Here is a 21,249-nt window from a genome sequence, read left to right on the forward strand (position 1 = left end):
TTATTCAGATTAAAAATTTGATAGGCAGATAAGTTCAGTTTGTGCTTCATTTTACCATCTGATTTCAATTGCGAAGGTGAATACTGTCCCAAAGAGATTGTGAGAAGGTGGTCCTTGCTTTTATATCTTACAGACTGGACTACTGCTGTGCACTTCACTCAGGGATAAGTCAAGCATCACTTCATAAGTTACAAGTGGTCAAAAATGGACACTAGACACAAGTAGAATTTGAACACTGAATTTATATCTTGGTGATGCATTGTTTTAGCTGCACTTAGTTCAGTCTGAGGTAAGGGTTTTATATGTGCATTTAGTTACTCTGGGTTTCCTTTCTCTTAAATCCTCACATCAACACAGAAATGTTCATGAAGTATGGAAATAGTTAGAAGCTGTGTAGGTATTTGGTCCCCGCCTTTGTCTAAACAGCTAACAGATTGATTTACTCAAATTCCAGGATGATTCATGATTGGCTCAGGAGGGACCCTAATGTAATCAATCAAAGCTATAATCTTCTATGATCCCACAGATTTAAGGCAGACTGGTGGTAGCATGTCTGCACACTGAGGGGATTTCACAGGCTATCTTTTTTGGTTTGTGGTCCCTCATCAGTTTGAAGAAAAGAGGAGTCATTTGGGTTCAGATTGCTAATCACACAGCAAATCCAATCCAAGTTTACTGATCTAAGTGGTGAGATGAAAACATACTTTATTATTACTGACATCTGTATCAAAATACAATACATGTAGCCTGTTTTTTTTCCAAATATATAAATTAAAAAATATACTTTTTTGTACTCAATGCATCTGTTTATACAGTATATTACAAGTGCCTGTTTGAAGTGCAAGCTATGAGATAGTGGAGTAGACAGCTCAGTTTTGCTCTGTCTTCTTCCTCCTGGTCTGGGCTCTGGCTGTCTTGGTCATCCTCCCGTTGACCATCCTTATTCATGCATCATCTTCTTCTTCTTCTGCTCCTGGAGAGCCTGCTTTTTGGCCTTTTTGTTCCTTTTTTTCTTCTGGGCCTTGGAAAGCTCTTTGGAGGGTTGCCTGTGGTCAGCCGACCCCTAAAGAGGAACAACACAAAAACAGCACGATGGTGGATGGCTGAGTATGGAGTACAGAGTCATTTATGATAACGAGGCCTACACTGCTTCTGCAAGACCATTCCAACCGCGATAACCTAAAGCACGTTTTGTGAGAAAAGTTAATTAATGTTCTGCTTGACTGTTCAAGTTTCTACTGAAAGCTCAAAAGAGGTTTGTTTGTAAGATATCCCAAGGTGTTCCATCCAGAGCCTGCTGAGTAGAATCGTAGTTCGTCCGCAAAACATTTAGTCTCACTGAAAGTACATGCCTATTAGTAGGGATGGGAACCGAAACCCGGTTCTTGTTTAGAACCGGTTCCTAATGAGCCGAATCTTTGGAATCGTCAGCCAAATTCAAAACCGGGTCTGTAAACGGACCTCTGTGCCGTTTGCGCATGCGCGAACTCTTCCTTTAAAAAATCAGACCGCAGCACAAATGGCAACTTATGGAAGCCCATTTCCGCCAGTAAAAGAAAAAAAAGGTGGTCACAAAAAGTCATAATTATGAGATAGAAAGTCATAATTATGAGATAAAAAGTCATAATTATGAGATAAAAAGTCATAATTATGAGATAGAAAGTCAAAATTATGAGATAAAAAGTCATAATTATGAGATAGAAAGTCATAATTATGAGATAGAAAGTCAAAATTATGAGATAAAAAGTCATAATTATGAGATAAAAAGTCATAATTATGAGATAGGAAAGTCATAATTATGAGATAAAAAGTCAAAATTATGAGATAGAAAGTCATAATAATGAGAAACAAAGTAAGCATGCCTAGATAAGACCAGTCAAAATCACTTTGGCTTGAGTCTGATACAAAAATGGAGTACATTGAGGACTACTTTAAACGTGGCTTTACCACAAATGAAATGCTTGATTTGCTTGCTGTTTCGCATGGAGTTGTATTAAGCAAGCGTACTCTTGAGAGGTTTTTAAGCAAGAAGAAGTTATGGCGACGGAAAAATAAAACCGATGTGGCTGAGGTGGCAGCATTCATTGAACAGCAGCTGCAAACATCTGGTCAGTGTCATGGGTACCGATGGATGCACCAAAAGTGTTGGTTAAATGGAATTGTGACGGACAGAGAGACTGTTCGAATATTGTTACGATGACTAGATGGTGAAGGTGTTGATCTGAGATCAAGAAACAGACTACGACGGCGTGTTTACCACAGCTGTGGTCCAAACTACGTCTGGCACATTGATGGCTACGATAAGCTTAAACCATTTGGAATTGCAATCAGCGGATGCATAGACAGATTTTCAAGAAAGATGATATGGGTTGAAGCCTATAAAACAAACAATGATCCGAAGGTCATCGCTGAATACTTTATGGATGCTGTGATCCACGCTGGTGGATGCCCTTCCAGAATTAGACTTGATTTGGGGACAGAAAATGGGCATGTAGCTGATATGCAGAGCTTCCTCTCAGATACAGACAGCGTAACCTTAGGTCCTAGTACTGCAAACCAGCGAATTGAACGCTGGTGGCTGATCAATGAATGCTGCCACCTCAGCCACATCGGTTTTATTTTTCCGTCGCCATACTCCATGCGAAATAGCAAGCAAATCAAGCATTTCATTTGTGGTAAAGCCACGTTTAAAGTAGTCCTCAATGTACTCCATTTTTGTATCAGACTCAAGCCAAAGTGAAGCATGCTTACTTTGTTTCTCATTATTATGACTTTCTATCTCATAATTATGACTTTTTATCTCATAATTATGACTTTTTATCTCATAATTATGACTTTCTATCTCATAATTATGACTTTTTATCTCATAATTATGACTTGATGCATGAAGCGATCTAAAGTGTGGCTTTATTTCACTCGAACAAATGCAAACATGGTCACTTGTAACGTCTGTAAAACATGTATTTCGTCAAAGGGAGGAGGTACATCTACTATGAATAAGCACTTGAGCACACAACATGGTATTAAATTACAAGATTGTCATGTTTTTGATGCCTGCAGCAGCTCAACTAACGACGGCGCTTCATCCCTAACTTACCAAGGTAAACTCCTCAAAATGTTTTTTCATAACGGTGTTACTCGTGTGTTATCAGCAAACGTTTGCGTTGTCGTGTTACCCATAACTAAACTTAGCATTTAATTGCTTAACAGAATGGGCGATGTTGGACATTGTCATATAACGTAGGCTAGCTTAGCTGTAGAATCTTCTATTTTCAGCCGTTGGCTTGAGGCAGAGGCAGTGCTTGCCTCCCCTCTGTTGGGTCTAGAAAGTTTGCTGATAACACACGAGTAACACCGTTATGATAAAACATTTTGAGGACTTTACCTTGGTAAGTCAGGGATGAAGCGCAAAAGACTCGTTTCTCTTTCCATATCTAGGGAGCTAGGCAACGCCATTATTAACGGAGTCTTTTGCGCTTCATCCCTGACTTTCTCTCCCTTTCTCTCTCTTCCTTTCTTTCTCTCCTTTTCTCTCCCTCCATTTCTTTCTCTCTCTTCCAGTAGTTAAGTTTTAAATATACTGAGTGCCTAGTTTGCGAATCATCTTTGTTCAAATACGTATGTGAGGCATTGTGTGCATGATACAAGTAAGTATGTTTCAGTACGTTATTGTGTTTGTAGTGGGTTCTACATTGCTATTAGAAGCGTTAAGCATAATTGTTCGCAATTAGCCATACAACCAAGCAACCTACAAGAAAATATACAGTCCTTTAGTTTACTTAATAACAAGGGCTTCATGTCAGATCAGAAAATTCAACGATTTTGTTAGTGCCATTTTATTGCCAGATTTAGTTTATCTCAAGAGTGCAATGAGGGAGGGGTTTAGATTGGACTAACTTAAACTAAACCTGGATGCGTAATGTTCCAACAATTATGAGACATTTCCTGAGGTATATCTGCTCTGGAAAAGAAAGATCAGTAGGTAGCAGAGGAAGGGTTGTATAGGGGTTGTTTGCTATTTCACTCATACACTCATCTATACAGTATAGATGAGTGAAATAGCAATCAACAGTGCTCTGCAATGTCAATGTAGCTTTAGAGTTGACACTCTCACCACATATGCATTTAAATATTGTTGTTTTATATTTAGTGGCAAGAATGTCTGTTTTTTAATAAAAGTTTTTGGTTATTTATGTAAACATTCTGTTTATGGTGTGTGCAGCATTCTAGAAATGTATATAAAAGAACATTAATGTAAAAAACCCGTTTGTGCTCTTTTTTCACCCCTTACCCAATAAGAATCGATAAGGAATCGAATCGATAAGCAGGAATCGATAAGGAACCGGAATCGTTAAAATCGTAAAGGTTCTCATCCCTACCTATTAGACAGCAAGGCTTTTAAGATGTTCCTGCTCTGTGTATCAGTCTTGTGAGGGAATATTCAGTAGATCTCTTCAAGAAAGAAACCCTTTCTGGCTGCGTGAAGCCATGCATGACTTCCCTGTCAGTATTGTGAGAACTCAAAGGAGATGGCAGTGAGGGGAACAGTGAGGGGAGCAGTGAGGGAAGCAGTGAGGGGAACAGCGAGGGTAACAGTCAGGGGAACAGTCAGGGGAACAGTGAGGGGAGCAGTGAGGGGAACAGTGAGGGGAGCAGTGAGGGGAACAGTGAGGGAAACAGCGCAGAGAGCAGCTGATTCCCAGGTGCTGTGTCAGATCTGATCAACTAGGGGTGGGAATCTCTTGGCACCTCACGATTCGAGACAGAATCGTTTTAGAGAGAATCGAGAAAAATTGATTAATCGATTTTTTCCCCCCACCCCTATGATCAACAGGCAGCTGCTAAACAGCTCACACTGACGATGGCGTAAGGCCGAAACGCGTCTGTACTATAATAAACTGGTCTTATTGTTAAAAGAGAAAAGCTTGAGAGTGCGGTTTTCATTCGACCAATAGTTTACATTCTTTTACTCGCACCCGAAAACGCATTTATATATTTGTTTTGAAGTAGAGCGCGCCTATCCCTACGAAAACAGGATTGTTGCCAGGTGGTTCTAAGCTTTATGAGAATCCCCATTAAACACGTAGAACTCTGTAGGAGTGTAGGTGTTTGAGCACATTAGTGAGTGAAGTGAATTCATTAGTGAGTTAGTGTGTCACCGGAGATGCAATTAAGTATGTATGTGCGTGTGTGTGTGTTGGGGGTGGGGGTGGCTGACCCGCCAGCGACAGCTAAAAACATTCGAGCTACAGAACAATGGAGGGTTGGGTGTGTTGTTTGTCAGCTGTCCTGAAGGCAAGCTGCAGAAGAGACCCTGACAGTGTCTCAGACTGTAAAGTGACGTGAAAAATGTTCTGGATTCCTGCCAGCACACACCCATGGACTTCACTCAGGGGCAGTGGCTATCACACAGTGAGTGCCTCAGTCCTCAGCCCACACTCTCTGCATACCTGAAACTTCACCACAGACTCTGTTCAAACAAAGCTTGCCTCACCTACCTAGGCAAAGGCCTTTAAACCACTAACCCAAATAAGTGAAAATATGAGGTGTTAAATCTACAAGGGGAAAGTGTGGCTACAAATAAGCCCATGTGGTTCACATGGCACACCAGTGGTGAGGTCATAGGTTTAGTTGCTAGAAGGCCCTGGGGTGATAACAAGAACACGACGCCATGCTGTTAAGAGTTTTCAATGCAACTGTCTGATGAGCATTAAAATGGAGATTACAAATCAATCCTACAATAACAGAGGAAGTATGGAGAGACATAACCTCTAATCCTTTCACGTCATCACGCCAGTCACACACAAAAAGAAAACACTGAGTTGCCGCTGACGACTCATGAGTAATGACTACTACGTTTGGCCCTGACTAACACTCATTGTGCTGCTGGTCCTCACACAGCCGGAGTGAAACCCTACAGCAGCAGGTGGGCTCCTGCTCCACTTCTTCTCATTGGGTTCACCATGTTAGTGCTGGACAGCTTTGATGAGGAAAGGCTTAACATGGAGGTCCCCTGTGTGTGTGTGTGTGTGTGTGTGTGTGTGTGTGTGTGTGTGTGAATATGTGTGTGAATATGTGTGTGTGTGTGTGAATATGTGTGTGTGTGTGCGTGTGTGTGTGTGTGTGTGTGTGAATATGTGTGTGTGTTTGTGAATATGTGTGTGTGAAAATGTGTGTAGGTATGGGAAGAAAGAAAATTGGGGAGTAAGAGCACAGTAAGTGTGTGGGTGTATGGGGAGTGAGTTGAATGCTTAGGTTACAGGTGAGTGACAGTGTGTGTACGTGGAAAGGGTGTGTCTCACACATTCTAACTCTGTTTCGGCATTCCTTAATGGCTGGCAACCTAACAAACACTAGATGAAGTCACACCTGGGCTTGGACCAACACACTCAACCAACAACTAGGTTTGTTTTAAAGATGAACTGCTGTGCTACTGAGACTTTATGGGCTCATGCGTTGAGAAATGCCAAAGATGAATGCCACTGGTTTGGTTTGCAAACAGGATTTTCAAACAGGCAGTCAAATGTAGTAAAATAGGTAAGGACTCCTTGTTAAGCCTGTAAGACTGTGTTAAAGACATAACACCAGGCTCAGCTTCAGCTAGGAGTCTGAATTTAGGGTTGTTTTTGCTATATATTGTCTTCGGTTTGGGACCTTCACACCGGGAATGTCAATTCAACACTTCCAATTTCATGTACTGATCTAGCACCGTTAGCGAGAGTAAGTCACTGCTCAAAGCTGTCTGAGGAGCCTGAGGCTTGCACCCTCTCCCGGAGCAAACCCACAGCAGCAGTGATCTGGCAAAACGCCCTTTCACAGGAAGAAACCCTGAGCGAAATTCATCTTAAAAAAATGGTTGGATGATCTATAAATAAAAATGCTGTATAAACAGATCCTATTAATAATGTTAGCAGTATCGCAGCTGTCAATCTAGGCTGCGGTGTAAACAATTAGGTGTTGGAGGGCTGTGTGTGTGTGTGTGTGTGTGTGTGTGTGTATGTGTGTGTGTGTGTGTGTATAGAAACCGGTGAACGGCCAGGGTGTCGTACCTGCTGTGGCTTCGTGGGGTTTTGCGGGGGGAACGTGCAGGGCACCCTGCGGTACTGCTTGTGGAAGGGCAGCAGGTGGTTGGGGTCCACGGGGACCCAGGGGACAGCGTCAGGGGTCCTGGCGGGGGGAGGCTGGCCGTAGGATGACTGCAGGTCGTAGGTGTGGCGTCCGGCAGCCATCTTGTCACAGGCCTTCAGTATGGTGAAATAGGGCATACGGGCTTTGTGGCTCATCAGGTATCTCCCCTCTGCCAGTCTAGAGTGGTGGGAACAGGGAAATTCCACATAAATATTCAATTGAAGTCAAATCCATCATCCAGTGATGTTACACTGTATCACTGCATTGTATTTAGACATTTCTACTCAAGACACTACTTGCATTGACACTATAGACACTATAGAACACTTAATACACTGTGTTGAAGATCATCATTGTGGTGATGGTGTTTGCAATGACACACAATCTTGAGTCACCTATTGGTGGAAACGTTTCAACCAAGGCAATTTCCCCTAAGGTCCATGCTCTATAAATAGTCACATCTGAAGAGGATAAACACATTAAAGAACTGATCAAGAAAATGGAACCTAATGCCTTCACTTGGATCAACTGGAAGAGCAAGAAGCGTCCCCCAGGTGATGAATTCAAAACCTCAAGGGGTGCATACCCTGACGTGTTTTGACTGTACAGTGGTTCACTTTTTAACATACCAGCACACAGTAATGTAATGAGTTTTCCCATCCCACAGCCGTGATGTTGTAAGCTGCTTGTAGTAGGAAGAGGTTTTGAAGAGGTCCACACACACACCACACACACACACACACACACCCCCCCCCCCCCCACACACACATGTACTCACACCCAGTGGAGAGGGGTGTGTGGGGTTCTTCAGTGCAGGAAGGGATATATCAGCATTGACATGTAATAGACTCTTCTTTATGCCATGCAGTTGCGTAAGGTTTCCAATGCTGCTGCTGCTGCTGGAGTGGCTGTTTTTTCATGAGAGAGGGAGGAATGTCACGCAGTGCAGTCTTGTGAAAGAGGGGTGACAGATGGGTGATGCATTCTGAGCGCAAGGGCAGCAGGCGATTGCGAAACCGGCATCTTTGACACAACCACTGCCTGGATGCCTGTTCTGGCATGGAGAGCATGTCTTTTTTTTTGTCCCACTGATTCCGGACACCCCCACCCACAACACACATGTACTCACACCCAGAGGAGAGGGGGGTAAGCCACACCCAGCCTACAGCAGTTGAGCGGCGACACAAAGGTTCTCATGCACTCCAGTCAACGAAGCTTGTCTCCAGGCAACGAGATACACAGGTCACTCAGGAGTTCCCCAAGACGTATGTCAGTTACAACACCTCAGACATTAGTGATCTGAAACTAGTGGAGAAAAGAAGGAACTTACCCAGTGACCTTTTTCAGGACGTGGTGGAGGATGTTGAGGGATCGGGCTGGACTGATATAGATCAAACACAAACACAAATCAATGTCAGAACATCAATGTCATGAAACCTTTCATACCACATAAATATCACCTCAAATGACATCCCCATTAAAGATAGATTTTGGCGAGAGGTTGTTGATATTTGAGCTCAATAGATAATCAAATCACACCTCTCTGTTGCGTGCTCCTGAAGCAATGTATTGATTAGCCAGAATAGTATATGGCTCTGCTAGCCACTTTGTTTGATTCCCATGTACAGAGCCATACGGACTGGAGTCTTTTTTGGGCGCACACAGAACAGACAGCTAGGAGCAATTCACGGAATCTGACAAAAAATGGATTAGAATCACGGACCCTACCTTTAATTATCGGAAAAAGGACATGTCAGAAAGTAAAGTCATATGCAGACAATGGAACACCAGATAAGTCTGGTGTTGGTTTGGGCAGTCTGTGTATGGCTGGCTGTTGTCATGTGTTATGTGAATGAGGTGACAAACACAAGCTGGACTAGCACATTAGCGAGGTCATGGGAGGACACCAGCTCAAGGGACACTCACTGGAAGTCACAGGAAATACTCTGCATCCAATCAGGCGGCAATTCTTGCAGCTCCACCAGTTTCGATGTGTGGGCATTGATGCGGGCTAGACCAACACAAAGGAGAGACGAGGAGAGAGGGAGAAGAGAGGGAGGGACAGAGAGAGAAAGTCAGAGATTCACATAAACAGTCATTATGGGAGTTAAGGATTAAGTCTGTCCCAGACTTTTCTGAATGTACTCCCTCAGAAATACTTGTCAAAAAATGTGAGATAATAATGATAAAAATGTTTATGCAAGCTTTCACTAGGCATGAAACAGTAAAACATGTATGGGCAGACCCTACAGAACAGAGCTGTGGCCTCACACAGCCCCTCCACCCACCAGCCCCCCACCAGCCTCTGGGCCTGTCACTGCCTGCACTGGGCCTGTGATGGCATCATCAGGGTGGGAGAGAATCACAGCACTGACATGACGCAGCTGTACTTTCATCATCTTCATCATCACTCATCGCACTCATGCCCCGCCCAGCAGTGTTGCCTCACACCAGAGAGGATAACCTGAGCTCTTTAACTACCTCACTGTTCCAGAGACTCAGAAATGTCATTTGTACAAACTGTTGATAGTGTATGTTGGCCTTTCTACATGATATGCTGCTTAGGTCCTAAGACAGATCAATTCCATGACAACCAGGCTAACGTTTGACTACTCATTTACTTTGCATGTATTGTAGCATTGCATGTAGCTTATATCAAAAACTCTTTTGGGTAGGAGGAGCGCAGAGAGGCGGCCCAGTGCTAACAACAACAGGCACAGGAGGCTGTTACTCAGTGCAGTGGAATGATGAGGGCTAAAATAGAGGGAGGGAGGGAAATCTATGTGTTTCCTGTAACCCACTGCAGCTGCCGGGACCCTCCATGGACACACTGTGCTCTGGCTGCATGCCTATCTACAGAACCAGGCCATGGTCTCGGCCCCAGTGGCCCGCTCACAGGGAGCCAGGATATGGAGAATACAGTCAGTGCTGTAGGAATCTATCTTTGTCTGCTCTCATTGTACACACTTGCAGAGGGTAACTATTCTATTCGATTACTCTGCAAGTAAAGGAATGACTTTCACCCCACTGCGCTCTTAACAAACACACCACCAGAATAGGGAACATAGGGGAACACAATCACTTTTCCATCTTAGAATATGCATCTTATCCATAAAGGTGTTCAAGGTTTTCTTTCCTGAAAGGAGTCATGACTTTTACAGAACCAATGGGCAGCTAGGCTTAACAGATGAAACGTGCTCAACTTGCTGAGTAATTCCTCTGGGCTGCCAGAATGTCCTCTGTAAGGATCACCATTTTGTGCAGTGAACACACGACTTGTTATTCTATTCTGTTGTCACACACAGGAAGCTGTCCATGATTTGAAGCTTTGTTTGTCAATCAACAGGCCCTCTCTGTTACATCTGGCAGCTCGAGCTTCTGTTAAAAGTCTTCCAGGGTAGCACACAATGTGGACCAGACATAGTGTCAAGAGTATAAGTCTGGCGTTTGAGATTAGCCTGCCATAAGTTAACCCCTTCAGACAAAAGGCACAACATGAAGGCAACATGAAGGCTTTCAGAAGAACAAAAGAAGCCAACCAGGCCATGTCGACTGATGCCAAAACATGCAGTGGGGCACAGAGCACACCGGTTCCTGCCAAACAGGCCGATATGGGGGCAGGGCTTGGGCATGGCACCAAGAAAAAGAGACGGATTCCATCACAAAATCCACACAGCGTCTGAGAGACGACAAGAGCAGGCAAGGACGGAATTCTTTCAGTAATCGACTCAAGCATGAGAAGCATTCACAGAACATTGTGTGCTACACCCTCTCCTGGTGCAAAGTCCCCCACAGAGAAGATGGGCCATAACCGCTCCTGCAGGAGTCTGATAGGGGGGGGGGGGATCTCTCTGTGAGGCGTGTGCAAACTGATCCCAGAGCAGCAGGAACACGGGTCTTGGTGTCCCTATCAGCAGACATCCTCGCAGCAAGCTATCATATCTGCTGAGGTGTTGTGCAACTGGGTTGGGCCTTGTATGCTCAAAACAAGGGAGGGGTTCTCTCTCTCCTACTGGAGATCTCTCGACATAAATCACTGTTCTACAAACTCTGATAAATACACGGTGAGAATCACTTATTTTCACTGAGCAGCTCTTAAAGATGCAGTCTCTGATTTCAGGGAACCACTAAACGCTAAACAAAAGAGATCATGCCTACACGTTGCCATGACAACTCCAAAGACAAACACCAGCTCAGGCCAGTGAGTCATGAGTGAGATATTTCTAGGGTTGTGGGAGGTGGAGTGTGTGTGTGTGTGTGTGTGTGTGGGTGGGGGGGGGAGTGAGAGGAGGAAAAGGAGACTCACTCCACCCTCTGCTTCTGGACTTAGAGCACTAATAGAAAGCCTGTTGGAATGCCTTTATCAACAGCAAGAATGCAAACTGACCGCCAGATCAAGATGCCTTTATATGGAAACAGTGAAAAATAGAAAGAAAAAAAGAACTGGTATGATGACTAGGGAAGGTCAAACCCCTCTTTATGGCGTGCTCATGTCGCCAGCCTCTAATTATGTGTCTAGGCTTCTGCTGAGGTACATCTACACAGGCGTCAGCACTGCTGAGAGAGCCAGCAGCTGATGGATGACGTCAACAACAGGTCACAGTGAATGGGACACAAATCTGACTCTCTGGGTCAGTGTGTGAGACTGTGTTTATGTGTCTGTGTGCATGTGGGTGTGTGAGAGAGAGAGTGAGCGAGGGATAAGGAGTGCGAGAGAGAGAGAGAGGGACAGAGCGAGAGAGAGAGAGACTGCTTACCTATGTATGACACAGTGCTGGGGTTGAGGAGAGAGAAAAAGAAAGAGGAGGCAGAGAGAGAGAGAGAGATAAAGTGAGTGAAAGAGTGAGAGTGAGAGAGAGAGAGAGAGAGAGAGAGAGAGAGACCTATGTATGACACAGTGCTGGGGTTGAGGAGAGAGACAGAGAGGGACAGAGAGAGAGAGAGAGACTGCTCACCTATGTAAGACACAGTGCTGAGGTTGAGGAGAGGGACAGAGAGAGAGAATGAGGGACAGAGAGAGAGAGAGAGGGATAGAGAGAGAGAGAGAGAGAGAGAAAGAGCGAGAGAGACTACTCACCTATGTAAGACACAGTGCTGGGGTTGAGGAGGGTGTCAGCCCACAGTCGGCAGGCCTCACTGCTGGTCACACACTCCGCCCCGTAACTCAGCTGATACTCCAGCTTGGGCAAAACACATACGGGCACAACCTGTCCACACACATAGTACAGATAATAATGATTATTATAAACACACCATAGCATGTCCACACACACACAAACACACACAAACAGACAGACACAAACAGACAGACACACCCACACAGAGACACACAGACAGAAAAGCAGTATGACTGCCTGATGAAAACCGCAGTCAGATGATGAAATCACATCCAATAATCTCTTTGACGGAGATGCAGTAGTGGTCCTGTTTTTAGGTAGAACGCAGAGAGAGTGATCCCTGCTTAAACACACTACGGCCCCATAACAGGATCTGGGTCAAACTGAACGATAGGAAAGGCGCCTATTTACACACAACACCCTCCTCGGCGGTATTCCTGGTTTAGTCAACTCAGAGTAAGGGGCAAACCTTCTAATAGAAGAGCCCGATGGTTCTCTTCTCCTAGCACAACGAAGCCCAACGGCTCTTCTATTAGGAGGTTTACACCTACTTGTCACTAAACCTCAAACTTAGAATACGCCCTTGTGGCCTTGTCCTAATGTGGGGCCACAGACACAATCTACATATACCTATGGGAAATAATGGACACATTATGGGGTACTACTTGATGGAGATAATTTCCAAACACTGTTAATGACTTAAGAATATAATAATCAAGTGTGTAACTTAGATTATTAGGAGCCACTTAGGACCATGTTTAGACCAGAGGTGAAAAGGTTCTTCCGACCTTGTGCAAAACTTCCATCCTTGCCTCGGGCGTCAGAGATCCACCACGTGGTCATCCCTGCTTAAACGCTAAACTTCTGTCTATATAAACCTTGTGCGATGTGTTTATCAGGGCTCACTTGAGCACTGATAAACACATCGCACAAGGTTTAGATAGACAGAAGTTCACATGCTCTTGTAGAAATGCAGACTAAGTGGCACCTAATTATCTACGTTACACACACGCAGAAACACAGAAAAGCCATGTTCCTGCTTACATATTACATGATTCATATAAGGTAATTAATAATACAAGGCACTTGATTATTATATTCTTAAGTCATTAACAGTGTTTGGAAATGATCTCCATCACTACTCATGGATGATGCAAAACTATGGAGCAAGGTCTAGAAGACATATGGGATACAGCAATCATATTGCATGTGAAGCAATGCAGAACATATTCCATTCAGCCATGAACAAATTTCATTCCTAGAGAATGTTTCGCTTTTTGTGGATTTGTGGGTACAATCATTCTGGAAAATGTAATGTCGCCTCAAAAGTGAATGTTCCGATCCTTGTTCTGCCTCTGACCGAGGGACAGGCAAGATGGAAAGATGTATCCCTATGGTGACTCCTGTAGAGTCTTTCTCTATGCATGTGGTGTGCAGCAGGCTGTGGTCTTACACAGAAGGAGCCCGAGGGGCTGGTCCTGGCGTGGGACAGCGAGATGGAGGATCGGACCAACAGCAGCAGGTCGTGGAGGTTGTACAGCTTAAAGAGCAAGTTCCCCTCCTGTGGAGCATCAAAATCCACCTCATCCTCTACAGAACTCTGTAGATCCTCACGAAGCAGACCTGCACACACACACACACAAGTTCAAAATGCAACACACACATATTCATTTCAGTGAGTATGTGTGAATGTGTGTGTACTTTCCGTCTCCTAAAATAAATGCCCTGCATCAGAAATGCCCATCAGAACTACCCCTTGCTGTCAGCCAGTTCTATCAGTACGGTGGCCTGCAAGTTACACCGCTACCCTCCTACACACATTAGACATATACAGCCGCGGAAAAAATGAAGAGACCACTTCAAAATGATCAGTTTCTCTGGTTTTACTATTTATTGGTATGTGTTAAAGTAAAATGTACATTTTTGTTTTATTCTATAACCTACTGGCAACATTCCTACCAAATTTCAAATAAAAATATTGTCATTTAGATCATTTATTTGCAGAAAAATGACAATTGGTCAAAATAGCAAAAAAGATGCAGTGTCTTCAGATCTCGAATAATGCAAAGAAAACAAGCTCATATTCATTTTTAAACTACACAATACTAATGCTTTAACTTAGGAAGAGTTCAGAAATCAATATTTGGTGGAATAACCTTGATTTAAAATCACAACTTTCATGTGTATTGGCATGCTCTCCACCAGTCTTTCACATTGCCGTTGGGTGACTTTATGCTACTCCTGGCGCAAGAATTCAAGCAGCTCGGCTTCTTTTCATGGCTTGTGACCATCCATCTTCCTCTTGATCACATTTCAGAGTTTTTTTTATGGGATTCAGGTCTCGAAATTGGGCTGGCCATGACAGGGTCCTGATCTGGTGATACTCCATCCACACCTTTACTGGTCTGGCTGTGTGGCATGGAGCATTGCCCTGCTGGAAAAAACACTTCTCAGAGTTGGGGAACATTGTCAGAGCAAAAGGAAGCAAGTTTTTCTTCCGGGACAACGTTGTACTTTGCCTGGCTGAGGTTTGTAAAAGACCATAAGGATTGAACCAAAGCGGACTGGAGGGTCTCCTAGTTCGTCTTCTCTGATGAGTCCAATTTTCAGCTTTGCCCAACACATGGTCGTCTGATGGTTAGACGGAGACCTGGAGAGGCCTACAAGCCACAGAGTCTTGCACCTACTGTGAAATTGGACTCATCAGAGAAGACGAACTAGGAGACCCTCCAGTCGGCTTTGGTTCAATCCTTATGGTCTTTTACAAACCTCAGCCAGGCAAAGTACAACGTTGTCCCGGAAGAAAAACTTGCTTCCTTTTGCTCTGACAATGTTCCCCAACTCTGAGAAGTGTTTTTTCCAGCAGGGCAATGATCCATGCCACACAGCCAGGCCAGTAAAGGTGTGGATGGAGTATCACCAGATCAGGACCCTGTCATGGCCAGCCCAATTTCGAGACCTGAATCCCATAAAAAAAACTCTGAAATGTGATCAAGAGGAAGATGGATGGTCACAAGCCATGGAAAGAAGCCGAGCTGCTTGAATTCTTGCGCCAGGAGTAGCATAAAGTCACCCAACGGCAATGTGAAAGACTGGTGGAGAGCATGCCAAGACACATGAAAGTTGTGATTTTAAAATCAAGGTTATTCCACCAAATATTGATTTCTGAACTCTTCCTAAGTTAAAGCATTAGTATTGTGTAGTTTAAAAATGAATATGAGCTTGTTTTCTTTGCATTATTCGAGATCTGAAGACACTGCATCTTTTTTGCTATTTTGACCAATTGTCATTTTTCTGCAAATAAATGATCTAAATGACAATATTTTTATTTGAAATTTGGTAGGAATGTTGCCAGTAGGTTATAGAATAAAACAAAAATGTACATTTTACTTTAACACATACCAATAAATAGTAAAACCAGAGAAACTGATCATTTTGAAGTGGTCTCTTCATTTTTTCCGCGGCTGTAGATGTATACAGAGCACACATAGGAATACAACACTTTCCTGCAAGCACCTGACAAATACTATAAATTAGGCATGCTACAATGTAATGTTTTTATTGGAAAAGTATAAGGCAAACTTACACCATGGTCTATCATAGTAATGGTAATTTGCTACAATGTATACACTCATGCAAATGCGACTGAACAGGATTCTGCAACATTTGTGCAATACAGATGATATGATTACAATTACAATATAGCCTTAGGACAGCTGCATAATGATAAAAGACACTGAATTTAAAAGGACTGAATTCATTAGATTGAATCAAGAAAAAAGAAATTGGAATATTCTCTACGCCGAGGCATATCTGCCACCTGCTGGTCTAAGCATGGAAGTGCAGGTACTTACATTTCTGCTGGGTGTTGAGATGCAGAGTGAGTGTAGGGCCAGTGTTGGTAACACCATCCTCTCTCTCCTTGCCCTCCAGGAAGGAGGTGACGGAGGGCTTCACCAGGCTGTGGCAAGAGGGCTGTGTTAGGCCTGAAGCTGGCCTGGACTCCGCAGGCCTGGGGGTTTCCTGGGTCTTGGAGCTGGGTTTGAGCATGGCGCTCTGCATGCGGAGGATCTGCCCAAGCTGGTCCCCCGCCCCATCCAGCCGGGACATCTTGCCCGCTCTCCTGTTCCCTGCTCTGGCTTGGACTGAGAGGGGGGTGCTTGGGTGGGGTGCCGTGTGGGCAGGTTGGGTGGCTACAGAAGAGGTTATATTGGGCAGAGGATGGGTGAGTTTCTTGTCTGCTGGTTGAGGGGAAGACATATCGGCAATGTAGAGCATGGATTCGTCTGAGTCCGCGGAGGCCTCTGAGGTGGTGCGGGTTCGTTTGGCCGGGGTGGTGAACTCTGGCTGGGGTGGTGAGCTTTCCTTTTCCTGTCCTATTACGCTCGCATGGACCGGTCCCTGCTCTGACTGCACGTCTGTGCTGGCGTCCCCGTCCTCCTCCGCGGAGTCGTCCTCGATGTCTTCCCACGACGAGTCCCCGTCACCGTCCTCCTCATGGCTGTTAGAGCCAGCTTCAAGTGCATCTTCTTTAGCTGGGCCCTCTGCCTTTGAACCCACTGTGTTGGTGTCAAGTGCCTGAGGTGTGTCTGGAGGCTCTGGGACTTTGGGAGCCATTTTGGCCTCCATCGCACTGGGTTTCCCGAGGAGCTCCGCCTTCTGTGCAGCGCCCTGGCTGGTCTTTTTCTTGAGGGGAAGAGACTCTCCGAAAGACTCCAGCTCGGTGTAATCCACTTCAAAATCCAGGCCTGGGCTCCCTGTCGCCACGGGCCTCCTCAGCTGGCCCTCCTGGAGTTCAAACAAACAAATAAGCTGGAAGACTGAACTAAATTGAAACATTCGCTTTTTTTCACGCGTCTATATCACACCTTAATTAGGTTCCCAATAATGGCATATCATTTGATGTAGGTATGTAGGTAGTGCTACTTAGGTAGAGAAGTATTGGTAATTTAGCAACTATATATAAATAAAGGCCTTTTAAAAAAAAAAAAAAAAATCAACACCATTGCTTTCTGTACATTGACACAATGTAGAGGTATTATCTCGAGTGACTGAGGCATCTAGTTTACAGTAGGATACTTTGAGGCACCCAAATGCACTTCCGCACCCAAGTTGTGCGAAGGCAAACATTTGGAACTATACCAGGGCCTTATGACCGCATGGAAAGTCTCTCTCTCTCATACACACACAAGCACACACAAACAAACACACACACACAAACAAACACACACACAACATTTCCCACCTTGGGTTGAGGCTGCTTCTCTGGGCTGCGTTGGCCAGTCATGAGGAAGAACACGGGTTTGGGGTCCTTCTTGTTAAATGCCAGCTTCATGCTCTCCTCATGAAAGAGATGATTCTTCTCTCTCATCGTTAACTCCTTCTTCAGCAGAGGAGGGTCAATGTACACTGTCTTTTTGCCTGCAACAGAGGACACATCAGTGCCTGATCACTTCACATTAGCTAGGGACAAATTATCACATAGCACTTCAAAATAATAACATAGGTCTCTACAGAAGGGCTAAATTAGTTTATTCAATTTAATGTATGTCTTAATCCAGTGACTACAAAGCCATGTCATAATCACTGTCACTGGATGTTATACTTATACTACGAAAATATATGACTTTACTGTGCTATCAATGAAAGAAAAATGTAAAAACACCCCCCCCCCTCCAAAAAAAAATCCCAATTAATGTCATATTTTAAAAATTGTAACATAAGTCAAAGGGTAAATGAAAATGCATCCAATGTCATTTTTCCGGTTTCTATGTGGCCATGTCATTTTCTGCACTGCTGGCCTCTGGTAAATTATACAGTATGTCAGAAGAAAGTCCCATATAAAAAAAGATTACTTCTTTTGTAGATCATCAAACAAACACTGAGCGAGATGAGCCTGTAAGACAGAATGATCTCCATCCGTTGTCTACCTGTCAGAGAGTTCACCTTGACCCACACCGGCAACTCCCAGTCCTCGCTGAACTCCGAGCCCTGGTCCAGGATCTGCAGCAGGGCCTCTTTGGCGAGACACACGTCGGGCTCGTACTTACTGCTCAGCCTCTCTGCTGCGTCACCGCCACTGATGGCCTTTGGTAAATATACGACAAGGGCTCATCAGTCACACGTCCACCATTTACAGGTGCTGGGCGCAAAAACTTTAAACAAAACTGCCTTAACTAAAAGATAGGAAACGTTTCAGCTGAGCATGTAAGTAAAGCAAGTAAACCCCTGAAGTCATATAATGTATGTAAAAGACGACTTACTTTGTAAAGTATCATACAAAATGGACTGATGCACATCTTATCATAATTATGATAATTTTTTTTTGCAGTTATTCAGTTATTCTAAATTTGCCTAATACATACTTGGGTTTGAGCTTTTGTTTTTATTGACAGTTAGCTTAAACATTCCACTTCCAATTCAAAATGCATGACAAGCTGCTAGAGCATTCAAATAAATCAGAGTTTTTGCACCCTCTAGTGGTTTCTAAAAGTAACAACAACAAATTCTACAATTACATGTCTCTACGCAAAGGAGAACTTACTGCAAACATTCAAGTACATTATACCTTGTGTGTTTCACTTGCTCTCTTAGATGGAGGGTTTGCTGAGTTCACACAGTCATAATCAACTGAGAGCTGAGTATCTTTAGTCAATATCCTCGGGGCCCCAACATCAATCTCTCCCTGAAGAAAGAACAAAACAAAGAATGATATCAGTCAAGTGCCTGGATAACCTTCTGCAATATAGGTGTCTACACAATAGCAATGCCTTATACCATACCACTGCAAGAAGTTGTTTCTCCAAATGTAATGACAGATTTGGCATGTATACAGTCCCCAGAAGGCTGGTAGTTTCTTGAAGGAGATAAAGCTGGGGATAGGTCCTTATGTGGTCAGAAAAGGCTTTCAGATACTCCTGCAAGAGAAGGAAGTAAGCACCAGAGGAGAGGGAAAGAGATAAGTGTTTGAAATGACCCACTGCTTCCTGACCGCGTCCTCGCCATAGGACAGGCAGAGACAAATAAAACATTAACTTTCACATGAACGAGGAATAGATCTATGACGAGAAAGATTCATTTCAGACAACAGTGAACAGTCAATAAAACATGTACAGGAAGACTGTCCCACCTCACAATATTGAGCTGCACCCTGGGAAATGTAGTTGTAATCCTCCGCACAGGTTCTGGAGACATCCTGCAGGTATTTCATGAACTCAGTCACCTCCTGCCTAATTCGCTGCACTACATACTTCAGAAAAACAGAGGCAGACACCAGGAAAATAGCAGATTACCCAGGGGATTTAAAGAGTGAAAAAGGATTGAATGAATACACTTTAGCACAAGTACACATAACATGCATACAATGAAGGAGACTTCTAAGGCAGGTACCTGTGGGGGAATTTGAGATCTGTTCAGTAAACAGTGCATATATTTGCTATGGTCCTGTTTGCTAATGGCGCTGAAACAAGGATAGGGCAGTCTAGGCTCAGGGAATGTCTGCTTTGAGACAACAGTCTTCACACCGAAGCCTCCTCCTGACGCTTTCTTGGGAGCGGTTTCTTTAACTTGGATCTCAGTAGGGTTTTCATATGAATCATGGTCACTGTCAACCCCTGGAGTATCTTCACCGACACCAGGCTTCGGTGGATCAGGAGGCAAGTGCTCTCGATTTTTTCCCACCGTTTCCTGTGATTCTGCTTTCACCTGGGGACTTGACAGATAACAGAAAATATTTTGTTTTGCACCTGGCATAATCCATTCTGTCATTGCATAACGGTAGACGTTAGTCATGAACTAAACAGTATTTAGTACTTTACAGTATACAGTAAATACAGTATTTAGTTAGGCTAGTAAGAGTAGACATTGCTTCAATAATTTTAAAAAAAAGTACCTGTGAAGTAGTCCCCATAGTTCTTTAATATTGGGTGCAAGAGAGAATTTGTCATAAACATCACGAGTGAAGAGAACACTGCTGGTATCAGGGGAATCATTCCTTCAGAAGAAAGATGGTGCATGGCGTGAGAGAGAGAGAAAGTACAGACTCAGTGAACACAGCCTGGTCATAGAGGTGGGTAGGCACAGACAATTTTTTAAAAGTCTTCCACGATTTCCTGCTGGCAAGCAGTGAGGCGAGGCTTTCATACCTCATTGGAGGAAATGAGGAATGCCTCATGCTCGCTGCACAATATGTGACGTCCTTCCATAAACGGAGGGACAGCCCACACATCCATTAAATTCAAGTATGTTCATGTTTGTTGTTATTGTTAATATCCTACCGATAATGATTATCATTCCCCCTTTCCCCTTCGGATGTATCTTGTGCATTCGTTGATGTATTGTGTATATAACCACATATTATACACCCAATCCAAATGCTTTGGCAATACAGTAGAACGTTATGGTCATGCCAATAAAGCTTCTTTGAATTTAATTGATAGAGAGAAAGAGAGAGAGAGAGCGAGAGAGAGATGACAACGATAATGAAACATGAGTACTCAAACACTACTACTGTATACTATTATTAGCTAGCATATGTTCGCTCGGAAACTTGCTCACAACCTAAGACATATTGTTTTATATTTACGTTATTATCAAAATGTTAGCTTTACTAGGCGGAAAATAACACTACGTTGTCTCACCATGTCAGCTCCATGTGTACATTGACATGAGTATATCCAGTCCAATATTGATGCTGTTGTCATGCTTCACGTACTGGTGTAACGCAATGTACCTGCCGACTGGAACTCAACTGGTAGCTAAATTGGTTCCGTGGCTTCATTAGCAGTTTACTGCTGGATCATACATAGTCCCGTGTCCCTATCTTCTGGATTAGACCAACAAATGTGTATATATCATATACATTTTACAGGACAGAACAATAAGTAATTAAAGTATTTACGTGTTTTACGCCCAGTTAGTGTATCGCATTTGCTGCGTGTCATTCGTCTAATGGCTAGCTAATTATAAATCAAGCCAACTCAAAGAAAACTATTTACCGAAAGAA

General features: G+C 43.7%; 1 protein-coding gene across 1 annotated transcript; it reads right to left on the reverse strand.

Moving 5' to 3' along the window:
* Positions 1–940: 940 nt before the first annotated feature.
* ice2 (interactor of little elongator complex ELL subunit 2) lies at positions 941–20,898 on the reverse strand (the record flags this gene model as incomplete). The annotated part of the gene is made up of 15 exons (XM_080841740.1): positions 941–1,063; positions 7,050–7,305; positions 8,459–8,509; positions 9,055–9,139; positions 12,206–12,335; positions 13,699–13,868; positions 16,100–17,033; positions 17,491–17,666; positions 18,176–18,332; positions 18,814–18,930; positions 19,028–19,162; positions 19,375–19,494; positions 19,635–19,956; positions 20,137–20,238; positions 20,885–20,898. 15 exons carry the CDS (start codon positions 20,896–20,898, stop codon positions 941–943), a joined length of 2,892 nt encoding a protein of 963 aa, XP_080697866.1.
* Between the last annotated feature and the right edge of the window lie 351 nt (positions 20,899–21,249).

This window comes from Sprattus sprattus (genome assembly GCF_963457725.1).
Source record: "Sprattus sprattus genome assembly, chromosome: 7".
Taxonomy (NCBI): domain Eukaryota; kingdom Metazoa; phylum Chordata; class Actinopteri; order Clupeiformes; family Clupeidae; genus Sprattus; species Sprattus sprattus.